Source organism: Oratosquilla oratoria, chromosome 37 (genome assembly GCF_046742065.1).
Source record: "Oratosquilla oratoria isolate Oo_2021 chromosome 37, ASM4674206v1, whole genome shotgun sequence".
NCBI lineage: Eukaryota > Metazoa > Arthropoda > Malacostraca > Stomatopoda > Squillidae > Oratosquilla > Oratosquilla oratoria.
This window is the reverse complement of record NC_134813.1, coordinates 9660361-9674201: the sequence shown is the minus strand read 5'-3', so window position 1 is coordinate 9674201 and position 13841 is coordinate 9660361. Positions and strand designations below refer to the sequence as shown.

The following is a 13841-nucleotide window of genomic DNA, read 5'->3' as shown; positions in this document are numbered from 1 at the left end:
ATTCCTATAATAATTATTAATGTGTCCTTGGCCAAAAAGACCTGAAGGTACTGGTAAATTACTTACGAGAGTTGTAGCAATGGTGGTGGAAAAGGAGTTATATTTTTGAGCCACTGCTACTTTGTCGAAAGAAACAATCCCATCAACATTTAGACCAATGTTACTACTTTTGGATTTTGGATTTTTTGGAAGAACCTAACTGATTGTTTGCCAAAGTTTTTTGGGATTGTTTTTGTTGTTTTGAAGAGAATCTTTGTAATATCCTGCCTTTGCTCTGTCTACCATAACCTGAACCTCGTTCCGTAACTTCTTACACATAGCGAAAACAGATTGATCTTTAGCTTTCTTATAATCTCTTAAAGCCTTATCTCTCCTGTTGATCATATTCAAGATGTCACCAGTAAACCACGGCTCGGAACGTTGTTTTACTCTGATGGATTTTGCAGGAGCTATATTGTCTAATACACCCAAGAACAGAGTTTTAAAATTATTCCAAGCTTGATCAACATCTGTACAATTGACGACTGAAAACCAGTTAACCGCAGACAACCTTTCACAGAACAATTCCTTGCTGTAATGCTTAAGAGAACGAACTTTTAAGGTATTATGCTGATTGAATTGTTGTTTGGAAACATTCCTGATACAATACGTAACTTTATGATCACTCAATCCAATATCAATTACACCACTAGAACATATTTTCTTAACATCAGATCTAAAATAAGATCAATAATAGATGCAACAGCGGTACATACTCTGGTAGGTTGAGTGATAATTTGTTTCAGATCATTCATTGAACAGAATGACTTTAGCGCATTATGCAGAGTATTCGAAGTTGATTCTACATGAGTATTCAAGTCGCCAGTTATAATCACTTCTTTGTTCAGAAAGTCTGTGGGATTGGAACACACATCCTCAAGCCTACTATAGAAGTCATGTTGCCAGGGCGGTCTATAGCAGGCACCTACGAGAATAGGCTTAGACTTTGGCAAGAGAATGTTTATCCACACAACCTCTAACTCACTGATCATATCAGTCCGTTGATCAAATGCGATGTCGTTGCGTATGTAGACAGCCACGCCGCTACCATCCCGGTTACGATCTCTCCTCACGATGGTGTAGTTGTTGATTTCTACCTCCGGATCCGTTATCGTATCGTCCAGCTCGGTCTCGGTGAAGCACAATACTGCAGGGGCCGTCCTCCGGGCAATCTCTCGTACCTCGTCCAACTTTGACGTCAGGCTGCAAACGTTCAAGTGAACAATTTGTAGGCCCTTGCTCAAAAAACAGTTCAGTTTGGCATCCATCTCTGCGGACTGAGTTTGAGTAACAGACTCAGTCTGAGGAACAGTGGCGGGTATATCATCTGCGTCTGTTCCAGGAGTGTCATCCACTGCACCGGGCAGTGCAGACAAAGAGCAACTGAGGCAAATAAACGAAATGTCCTCACCAGATAACTGTAGCTTCTCATATCGGTCAGCAGTGAAATCACAACGACGAATGTGGGTCCATCTGTCACATTGGTCGCAGGACAGGGCTTTACTGTTGGATCTCACACCTACTTCACAACACGTGCCCGGGAATCTAGACTGTCTCTTTCTGCTCACAGGGCCAGGGCATTGATGAATGTCACCAGATAATAGCAGACATATTGCTATTATAACACTGTGTCTTCCGGGTTTGTTTTTTACCGCGGAAGTACACGAATGCGTTCCGACCCTGACCTTGTTACTGCGCTTGGCAACGGAAGTGGGCGATAATAGCTGGTGTTTGTCGCCCATTCATAGTAATATTCGTACGTGATTAGACCTATTCTAATTTAGGGAATACAATATCAAGACATATCGAATTGTAATTTTTTTTTTCTGCCATATACTTCTGGATTTAAAAAGGACAATACGGACATAATTCCTCTGATGACGCCATGTCCGTTGGATGACGTATCTATCCGTTTCGATGACGAGTTTCCGCAGAATGGCAACACTGCATCCGACGAATGTGAATTTACCTAGTTGTATTTTACGGGAAGGGGAGCTATGCTCGTGGTGTCCCGTCTTTATATATCATTTTATCTAAGCTATTTTTAAATTCATGCATTGTTTTTGCACACACTACTTTCTCATCTAACTTGTTCCAAATGTCTATTACTCTGTGTGTGTGTGTGTGTGTGTGTATGTGTATTCACCTCGGATCTGCTGCAGCCTCTTTTCGAGACAGCCAGACACCACCCTACGGCAGTGAGCTCAGAGCTCATTATTAGCAGAACTCTGGGTAGGTCTGAGACCACTCACACTCCACACACCGGGAATGCAAGGTCACAACTCCTTGACTAACGTCCCGTACCTACTCGCTGCTAGGTGAACAGGGGCTACACGTGAAAGGAGACAAACCCAACTTGTCTCCGCCCGGCCGGGGAATCGAACCCCGGTTCTCCGGCTTGTGAGGCCAGTGCCTTACCAATCCGCCACCGGGCCGTATGTGTGTGTGTGTGTGTGTGTGTGTGTGTGTGTGTGTGTGTGTGTGTGTGTGTGTGTGTGTGTGTGTGTGTGTGTGTGTGTGTGTGTGTGTGTGTGTGTGTGTGAGTGTGTTTGATCAAGCTTAACTTAAATCTACGTTGTTGTTTTTTTTTACCTAACTAAATTTCGGTTCTCTTGCTCATTTTAATTTTACGGTTATTAAGGTTTGTGCTTATGCTTGCTTTGTTATTCATGAGGGGGGCACCGTTATGTCTGAAAAGGGGTGTTTGATTACGTCTGAAAAGACGGGGAGGAATCTTTCCTCAGTCGTGATTCCGTTCCTATGTTTAAAGTGTGCACTGGGGTGTGGTCAGATTACCGCTATGTGTTCTTTCGAAGCTCAGCGGTAATCTAGTGTGTTCCGTGTTTGTGGGAGTGGATTATCTGTTAGTAAACATGTAGTTTGTTGATATTAAAATGCGAGTATAGGTGAAAAAAGCTGCTGTATTGACAGTGGGACATAATTCTTTATGCAAGGATATAATACACATTTAATAGCACTACGACTAATTTCGTTTACGTAATACAATTTAGAAATTATGAAATAATTGTACTAATATTCATAGATATTTACACATAGATATGAGAGACGCAATAGTATTAATAATGTTATATTTCCATAATGCAAGTTCCAGCAAGGTGACAATATTAATAGAAATTACTTATGGTACTGAATTCTACAGAAAACGAATTCTTCAAAGCATGACCTTGATACAAGTTCACCCTAGACTTTTCACAGGTTTCAGTTTAAAGTTGACTTTGAGGTGTTTCGTTTACGAATACTGAACTAAAATAGGTGTTTAAAATATCACACAATCCTTCATTTGAACATTCAAGTTGACTGTCAGCAGATAATAGTGGGCCAATTTTCGGCAGTCTCTTGCAATTATCCGATTCGTTTGGCGGGGGTTAGTTACTCCCATTCGATTATCCGAAAATTCACCTCCATCGGTTCACCGTAAGGAAAGTTCCGTCGTGGTGAAAGTTGACCGTCAGGAAAGTTGACCGTCAGGAAAGTTGACCGTCAGGAAAGTTGACCGTCAGGAAAGTTCAACGCAAAGCGTTTTGTAAAGAAGGATATGATAATACAAGAAAAACTAATTAACGAAATATGATAAGTATTTTCAAAACAATAATGGCAAACCTTTATCCATTCACAGTCCTTATTCTAATGTCATATATATACCGTATATTTCAAATCATTATTAAAAAAACAATAATACTTTAGTTGTACGTTTTAAAACCATGAAAAATAAGAGAAATAAAGAAATTTCCTAAGAATGTATCTAATAATACATAATACAAGGTTGCAAAATATACCGACAATGAAAGCATTTAGATTTTGTGCTAACTAGTATCATTAAAAGTTTAAATACTAAAATTATGAGCTAGTCCTCTCAAATATTCAGTGACACAATCATCTTCGTTGTAATTTAAAACAAGTCTAAGAATTCTCTCGGCATAAGTAATATAAACTTTCGGATTTTGGATGCATTGGCCTTTGTGCCAGTGCAGAGTAGTCGACGCATATAAAGCACTGAATCTCGAGATGTTATTGAATGTTTTGAAGAAACATTGATAGGGAGGACAGATATGAGTCGTCATGGCTGCCTCCCTAAATTCCCTCGTGAAATTATTTCTTTGTCGCGGCTCGTGCCGCTTAAATTCTTCTTATCGGCTTAAGAAACCTGCACAGCGAAGCTATAGCGATAATCCCATACCACACTCCTGGTCATATGGCCATTTCCCGAAGGTTGAGTGTGGTTTGAATTTTCCGCCAAAATCATCGGAAATTTAAAATTCCCGGCTCTGTGCAGGCATGCGCATTGTCGACCCCACCTCCCCCTCCCTATCCCCTCCCTTCTTACCCGGCTAGCTCGAGCCGGACGTCGTGTCACTTCAATGAGAAATGAAGGCTTCGCCTGTGGGAGGAGGGAGGGACCCTAAATCTGTGCAGGTTTCTTAAGCCGATAAGAAGAATTTAAGCGGCACGAGCCGCGACAAAGAAATATTATCGGCTGAAAGAAACCTGCACAGCGAAGCTATGCATGAGACGAGGACAGGTGGGAGGAGAGGTGAAGCCTGAATCAAACCGTTATTACGTGTGTCTTTCCTATGGGAGACTTATTCATTTTATCACTCAGTAGAGGGGAGACAGAAACGTCAAGTACCCACGCCGAAGAATGTGACATGCACAACATTGCACTGTTCACACAATGCGTAAATTATACGAAATTTGTATCCTGTTATACGAAATTTGTATCCTGTTCAACGGTTCCTGGCCCCTCCCCACTCCTCGGTCGCCCTTTGCCCCCTCCACTTTTTTGAGATGAGAGGGGTGGAGCCGTTTCCATGGCGACACATGGGACAGGGGCGACTGAGTGGTAGAGACACCGTGTCCCCAAGGGAGTCGTCGATGTCCAGTCCCTAGGTCCCGCACCCGCTCCACAGAGTGGGTGCGGAGAAACTCCAGCGACCGGCGTAGGGCCCCCGACCGAAGCCAGGGACGCAACAACCTGTGGAGTGCTGAGGGTATCGGCCCGGGCAGGTCACGCGGGAGAAGCAGTATGCTCCTGTCGACCTCCCGTACCAGCCGTCGGCGCCCCAAGCGGCTCAGTGGAAGGGCCGGGGTCGCGAAGTTGAGGCCCCCCCCCCCCCGCCACCGAAGGAGGGAGGACGTGTGAGAGAAGCACGCTCTTTTGGCGCAGGGGAGCACCCGAAGGACGCTGACTGTGTCCCACTCAATCCCGAGCCAATAAAGTCTGTGTGGGAGCAAGGGCAGACCCGTCCCAGTCCACCCCGAACTCCACGTCCGCCAACACACTCAGAGCCATTGAGATGTCGGCCGATGCACCCTCCCCGGTGGGCAAATGCATCAACTAGCCGTCTAGGAACATGAGTGTGGAGACGCTTGCTTCCGTCCAACGTACGCCTACCACTCTCACTAGTTACGTGAAAATCCTCGGGGTAAGCGAGAAACCGAAAGGGAGTATGCGAGGCCAAGTTCGTTTCCGAGCGACCTCGTCCGTGGGCGTTAGTCAAGAGGCTTCGTCCTGGGTGAAGACGTTCCCTGAGCGTCTCCCACGAAGACGGGCCTGGACCCTCGGTATGTATCCAACTCACCCCAAGTCTTCCCGCGGGAAGTTCTCGAAGCCCGTGGCGAGCGTCTTCATCCAATAGTGTGCTATGGCAATTTGTGACGTCTCGTCACCCACAAGCGGACTTCTATATGTTTAATACCTAGTGACATCATGTGATTATACTGTGACGTCACCGGATTGATCATGGCGCCATAGGATCGTCTCGTGACGTCACAGGGACACAAATTGACGTCATAGGACTACATGGTGACGTCAATTTATCACTGACGTCATCATACCGTGATATCACTGAGTCACAGTGAGCGTTGAAATAAATTTTGACATGGTAAAATTCTGGACCATCATGACTGTAGATTAAATTAAGTTGAATAGGAAAAGTCATGTTCATTTCGACCTAAGTCACAGTGAGCGTCGAAATTAATTTTAACATGGTAAAATTCTCGACCATCATGACTGTAGATTAAATTAAGTTGAATAGGAAAAGTCATGTTCATGTTGACCTGAGTCACAGTGGGCGTTGAATTAGTTTAACATGGTAAAATTCTTGACCATCATGACTACAGATTAGCTTAAGTTGAATAGGAAAAGTCATGGTCATTTCGACCTAAGTCACAGTGAGCGTCGAAATTAATTTTAACATGGTAAAATTCTCGACCATCATGACTGTAGATTAAATTAAGTTGAATAGGAAAAGTCATGTTCATGTCGACCTGAGTCACAGTGGGCGTTGAATTGGTTTAACATGGTAAAATTCTTGACCATCATGACTTTAGATTAGCTTAAGTTGAATAGGAAAAGTCATGGTCATTTCGACCTAAGTCACAGTGAGCGTCGAAATTAATTTTAACATGGTAAAATTCTCGACCATCATGACTGTAGATTAAATTAAGTTGAATAGGAAAAGTCATGTTCATGTCGACCTGAGTCACAGTGGGCGTTGAATTAGTTAACATGGTAAAATTCTTGACCATCATGACTACAGATTAGCTTAAGTTGAATAGGAAAAGTCATGGTCATTTCGACCTAAGTCACAGTGAGCGTCGAAATCAATTTTAACATGGTAAAATTCTCGACCATCATGACTGTAGATTAGCTCAAGTTGAATAGGAAAAGTCATGTCCATTTCCACCTGAGTCACGGTGAGCGTCGAAATTAATGTCAACATGGTAAAATTCTCGACCATCATGACTGTAGATTAGCTCAAGTTGAATAGGAAAAGTCATGGTCATTTCGACCTGAGTCACAGTGAGCGTTGAAATTAATTTCAACATGGTAAAGTTCTTGACCATCATGACTATAGATTAGCTTAAGTTGGATAGGAGAAGTCATGTCCATTTCGACCTGTTTTTTTTTTTTTTTACTTATATCGATATCAATATATATATATATATATATTCATTTATTTATTTATTTTTTATAAAAATAATATTGTACAATTCACATAGTGCATAAATTCTATGTAGAATATTGTATCTTGCTCAGCGGTTCCTGGGCCTTCCCCTACCCCTCGGTCGAGTGGTAGAGATACCGTGTCCTGAAGGAAGTTGCTGATGCCCAGCCCCCGAGGTCCTGCACCCGTTCCACAGAGTGGGTGCGGAGAAACGCCAGCGATGCCGCGAGGCCTCTGATGTTGTGGGCGTGGGGGGCATGGCCTGGGTCGGCCTTCCGGTGCCCTGTTGGTGGTGTCAGCTAGCCAAGACAGGAAGTCCAGAACTGTGCTAGCGGAGATGGTCACTATCGCGTGTCTCCGAAGGAAGTCCTGGAATCTCCGGTTGGGAGGGTTGTTGGATCTGGATGACGGTCGGGACCGTAGCGAAGACGCGGTCTGTCGCTTTCCCGGTCGAACAGACCACGGGAAAGGGGAGCTGCTCTCACCACGCCCCGGCGAGCTATCTCCGGGGCCGACCGCGCTGCAGACTGACGAGCTGCCAGACGAGCCGCGGTGAAGGCCCTCGCTGCTGGGGGTAGGGCTGATGACGCCATGTTGGCTGTACCCTCTGCCACGGTAGAGAGTGCCGCCAGGGTGTCTCTGCATACAGAAAACACGCGAATCAAATTAGTAGGGCGAGAAGGATCCCGATCCCCGGAGGGTGTAATAAAGTCACATCGCTCAATTGTAGAACGTATAACATATGCGAAGCCGAGGTCGTTTCCGAACGACCTCGTCCTCGGGCGCTAGTCAAGAGGCTCCGTCCTGGGTGAAGACGCTACCTGAGCGTCTCTCGCCAGGACAGGTCTGGACCCTCTATAGATTGAAATATCCCACTCTCCTCAATTCTTCCCGCGGGAAGTCCTCAAAGCTCGTGGCGAGCGTCGTCAGCCAGTTCCTCATCATCGCCATTGCCGTGACGGTCGAGATGGTAGAGGCAAGGTCTTGTCTGGTCGAGGCCTCCGTCGTCAGCAACTTAGCCTTCGGTTCACTAAGTTGATGGGGGAGGGCGGGGTCCCTGCCCGAGTGCCACAAGCAATCGCGCAGGCCCTCCGGCGCGAAGGGTGGTGGCAGGACGACGGGGAATGATGAAGGGATATGCCGTCGAGGAGGAACCGTCTTGGGTTGGTCTTGGGCCCGCTCGAGAGCAGGGATGTCTAAGGCTTTCTCCCCTTTCTCCTGCGGGAACCAGGCGTTTGGGGAGAGTGCTACCGCCGGTGAGTCCCCCGACCTGTCGACAAACATATGCCCATCAGGGTTTAAACGAGGGTTCTCCAGGAGAGCACCTAATGCGTCCAGAGTGTTAGAGGTGGAAATCCTGGAGGGCGTGGAGGCCGGGGCGGAGAGGGGTCGAATCTTATATAGAACCTTAGCCCCCTCCGCGTCGTTGGCCCACTTTAGGATAACGTCATCTCTCCTCCTCCAGCCCTCCAGTAGCGAGTAGTCGGGAGACCAGGCCACTAGCTTGTGATCTTCTCCAAACGAGTACTCCCAGGACCGGGGAAGGTCACACCATGAGAAGGGGTGAACTCAAGAGTCCGTCATGGTAGGAGGATAAGGTAAAGAAGAACTGTAGTGGTCCTCCACCCCGTCCAACCCGACGGACGTCTGATTGGGGGGTTCCTCCGGAGAGGGGCCTTCTAGTCCTATACCTGTCGCCGGCACGGAGGGGCGGAGGGAAGGACCAGGAGGGAGAGTGGGAGGGGGGGCTAGAGCCGTAGGTTCAATAGGAGGTTGCTCTGGAGAGGGGTGCGTTATGATTTGCGCGGTCTGAAAGGCCGGATAATGTGATAGGGCCGATTCAAGGACGGGGCCTATCAGGGACGGAAGGAGGGCAGCCACTTGGGCAGCCAGAGTTCCCTCTCCCCTCGTTTCGTCCCCCGGCTCCCTGCCCTTGTGGGATTTACGGCGAGGAAAAGGAGAGCGAGGAAGGGAGGGTGAGTTGGGGGGAGAGGCTGTGGAGGGTGGGGACAAGCTGAGCGTCCTGGACCTCGGTGAGGCAGACCTCTTTTTCGAGCGAGATTTCCTGCCGGGTTCACGTGAGTGAACTAGGGAGGAAGACGAGTTCGTGGGGGTGCTTGACAAAGCAAGCCGTAAGGGTTTTAAGGACCCTTGATGGTCGGATGTATGGGGCTGCCGAGAGGCCTGAGGACGCTCGGGGACACCATACTCCGCAACATCAGACTCGTCCCCTTGTACTCCGAGAGGCCCAGGTTGTCCACCAACGGAAGTCTCGGAGACATAGGGAGACGGATGGCGAGGGCGAACGAGGCCCAATTCCACGCCTAACGCCGGATCCGCCCACACCAGGGGGGGGGGGTCGTCAGCGGATTTCAATTTCCGAGCTCTGTGCCATGCCTCCCGAAGAAGTTCGAGGGCGGCTAGCTTGGAACGGGTTTTGGGAGGAGCAGCACGAATCTCCTCAACCCGCGCTTTGCACACAACGCAGGCTAGGGGGTTAAAGCCAGCTTGTGAGAAACAAGGGGCATGGCGGGAGCAGAGGTCGTGGTGGCCGTCTGACGAGATCCTGGCTGTGCAGCCGGATTCCACACACAAGCGTTTGGTCTGAAAATAGAATAATGATAATCATAGAAGGGGTGTCCCAAAGGTGTCTGGACACAACACCGAAGGGGAAAAACTGCAGGAGAACAGGTAGGGCTCCCTACGAGAACACACGAGCACGAGCAGGAACCAGACTTACCGGCATGAAAAGAAGGTGGGTTGTGGAGTGACCGACTCGTCTGGTTCCGCGATGCTAAGTGACACGACGTCCGGCTCGAGCTAGCCGGGTAAGAAGGGAGGGGATAGGGAGGGGGAGGTGGGGTCGACAATGCGCATGCCTGCACAGAGCCGGGAATTTTAAATTTCCGATGATTTTGGCGGAAAATTCAAACCACACTCAACCTTCGGGAAATGGCCATATGACCAGGAGTGTGGTATGGGATTATCGCTATAGCTTCGCTGTGCAGGTTTCTTTCAGCCGATAAGTGGAATGTTTACAGTTCTACTTAGCGCCAGAAATAAAGCAAACAGAGCATTAGGCTGCCTAGTGTAGGCCTTATGGTCTTTTGCAGTCTCCTTTATTTCTTATGTTCTTATGTTCTTATGTACCTCGGGGTAATACACTAAAAACTAATAACAGTGTAGAAGGATAACATGGGCTTTTGAGGAGCAAATGATGTCTCTTATCCCAATATTTGGGAAAAGAAAATTGAATTTATAAAGAATTAGCAGTGGTTAACAGTCGTCAAGATTGGACGTGCATCTAAAAAGGGAAGGAAAGATTATATTACTGGATCATAGTTAACACAAAATTTAAATGCTTACATTGTCGGTATTGTATTTTGCATTCTTTTATTTTGTATTATTAGATAAATTCAAATGAAATTTCCGTATTTCATGGTTTTAAAAAGTATGACTAAAATATTATTGTTTTTATAATAGCACCACATATACATTCATGGAATTGATATATATATATATATATATATATATATATATATATATATATATGTGTATATATATATATATATATATACATATATATATATATATATGTACATATACATATATAAAGAATCATCACGATGAATTAATAGAAAGGTTGCCATTATTGTTTTGAAAGTATTTATTATATTTCATTATTTTTTCTTCTTGTATTATCATACCTTTCTTTACAAAACGCTTTGCGTTAAATTTCCCTGACGGTCAACTTACCTGACGGTCAATTTTTCTGTAAACAGTTTCCTACAAGATTTGTTAGATCCAGAGAATTAAGAGAGACTGCAATATTCCTTAAGTTTCCAGGCAGCATAAAACTGGATGCAGTTTTCATGGGTAGACGAATGATTTTGAAATGCAGATGATTGAATTTCAGAGTAGTTCAATTTGGAGGCAAAAATTGATTGACATTAGAGCTATGATGTGCGTCACCATGATTACGCGTGTAGATAGAGTAAATGAAAGTCAAGGTTAAGTGGTATTTGTTATTATCAAGTAAGTTACCAGGAACCAACACAAGCAGCTAACTACTTCGCTCACCCTGGCTCGCGGGTATGCGGCGGTTCTGCCCGGACGTTCACGTCTAACTTATCTACGTAGGACATAATTGTATAGAACATACAGAATGACCTTATGAACATGGATACATATAGAGCATCTATAAGTATATGTGGCATGATGTAGGCTCGTAGAGAATGCCCGTAGTTGGTAAATACGCAGCTATAAATTACGTATTGCGATTCATTACATCATATTACAACTGCAACAGAGCTGACTTGGAAAATATTGGAAAGGAATGATTGAAAAAAAGAACGAGCTGTTAAGGACCTGGAATAGTATTCCAGCAAATCCAGTCCATTAAAAAAAATGCAACAATATTCCTCGCCATTGACTCCTCGTTTACTGTGATGAACATGCTCGTAGGGTCCCGTCTTCATATTTCATTTTATCTAAACTGTTTTTGAATTCATGTATTGTTTTACCACACACCACTTTCTTATCTAACTTGTTCCAGATATCTATTACTCTGTGGTGTGTGTGTGTGTGTGTGTGTGTGTGTGTGTGTGTGTGTGTGTGTGTGTGTGTGTGTGTGTGTGTGTGTGTGTGTGTGTGTGTGTGTGTGTGTGTGTGTGTGTGTGTGTGTGTGTGTGTGTGTGTGTGTGTGTGTGTGTGTGTGTGTGTGTGTGTGTGTGTGTGTGTGTGTGTGTGTGTGTGTGTGTGTGTGTGTGTGTGATATCGAGGAGGCGGAGGAGAGGGAGGAGAAGGATTACAGTATGAGTCTGCTAAACTAAAGCCCAGCTCCGAGCAAACATTAGTGACTATCAACGCTCCGGAGAAACAGGTAGCGTACCAAACTGAAGTCTGCGTTCTTGTCTTTATTAAACCTATTACAATTGCGTTTGCAGTGTTAATAATTGCTAATAATGCAACATGCTGTTATGTTAGCTGTTTCTTCATGCACTCACGCACACACTCACACGGCACATCATTTACACGCAAATACACACGAGACATCACTTACACGCAAATACACACGGCACATACACTTACACGCACACACATACGCTCAAATACACACACAAGTGATCACGCACACGCGTGCGCAAAAAAACACACATACACACTATCTCATATATAATATGCGGAAATACCACCAAGGAAAAAGAAAAACTGACGAGTAAGCACTTTCGTCTATTCAGACATCCTCAGGTACCTGAGGATGTCTGAATAGACGAAAGCGTTTGGTCACCAGTTTTTAGAATCACGAGTATATGTGATTTCTCATGCATATATATATATATATACAGTATATATATATATATATGTATGTATGTATGTATATATATATGCATTATAAATCACATAAACTCGTGATTCTAAATATGCGGAAAAAACACAAAGAAAAAAGATAAACTGATGACTAAACGCTTTCGTACCCTGAATAGACGAAAGCGCTTGGTCATCAGTTTATCTTTTTCCTTGGTAGTTTTTCCGCATATATATATATATATATGTATATATATATATATATATGTATATATGTATATATATATATATATATATATATATATGTATGTATATAGGAGGGGGAACACGGGTCTTTATCTGAATATCGAGTTTATTCCTGACAGGTTTCGCTAACAATAGCTTCTTCAGAGGAGTGTTAGCGATTTGCGATTTGCTAGGTAAGACCACCCGCTTGCGCGAGATCGGTTTTTGTGGGAGGGGAAGAAGGTCTGTAAGAAAATTAAAATATAGTAGTGTATCAAAGATGTTTTGTTATGTTATAAAATCCCCGTGTTATGTCGGAGCTGCCCTGGGGCGTCTTTCTATTCTGTATTCTGTCCACTTTATGTCTCCCACTTTATGTCTCCCACTTTATGTCTCCCACTTTATGTCTCCCACTTTATGTCTCCCACTTTATGTCTCCCACTTTATGTCTCCCACTTTATGTCTCCCACTTTCTAGCTTATGTTGGGTTTGGTAGCTGTGTGTAACGCTTCAACTGTTTTCCTTCTTCTCTTTGTCAATCCTTTTTCAACTGTTTTCCTTCTCATATGGCAACCGGGCATATGACCATCTTGTTCTACATGTCCCACCATCGCGTTGGAAAGCCTGTGGTATTTTAAGTCTGCTTTGTGTTCTTTGATTCTGGTCATAAGCCCTTTGTGGGTCTCACCATGGGTTGATCACATTTGCTGCATTGTATCCTATGTACAACGCTTAGGACGTTAGTTATTTGTGTCGTTGTTGCTATCAGGTTTTTAAGTTTCTTTCCTGCTACGCTGGCTATTTTTAGTCCTAATGGTCGTATTGCATCCTCCAGTGATTGTAAGAAGTCGGAGCCTGGAGAGACAAGGTAACTTTCTTTCTTCCTTCACCACTTTTTCTTTTCGTTGCCTGATACTTTTTACTTTTTCCAAAGATGTGGATATCAGCTCCTCTGGATATATTAGTGCTCTGAAAGTTTTTTGTGATATGCAGAATTTCTTCGTCTAGAAGCTCTTTGCTGCATATCCTTAGTGCCCTAAGAAAAATCCCAAGTATTATTCCTACCTTGGTCCGTTCATTGTGTGCGCTGTAGAAGTGTATTAATTCGTCTGTGTTGGGTTTTTTGTCATTACTGTGGATACTGTCGCTCGTGAAACGTTCAACAGTTCAGCTGTTTTCGTCACCAACGCTCCCGCTAACCGGTACCAACGGTCTGCCCTCTTTCCAAGTCTGAGAGATCACACATTACATCAGTCGCTTGTTTTAACCGTCGTAGACCAAAGCAAGTAATACATTGAAATA

The 13841-nt window shown here is 44.7% G+C and overlaps 1 protein-coding gene across 1 annotated transcript; it reads right to left on the bottom strand.

Annotated features, from left to right (window-relative positions):
* Positions 1-8561: 8561 nt before the first annotated feature.
* LOC143019445 (uncharacterized) lies at positions 8562-9817 on the bottom strand. Its single transcript, XM_076175079.1, has 2 exons — positions 9748-9817; positions 8562-9611 (listed from the first exon to the last, which is right to left on the bottom strand). The coding sequence occupies exons 1-2, from the start codon at positions 9751-9753 to the stop codon at positions 8577-8579; spliced, it is 1041 nt and encodes a 346-aa protein (XP_076031194.1). The 5' UTR covers positions 9754-9817; the 3' UTR covers positions 8562-8576.
* Positions 9818-13841: the final 4024 nt, after the last annotated feature.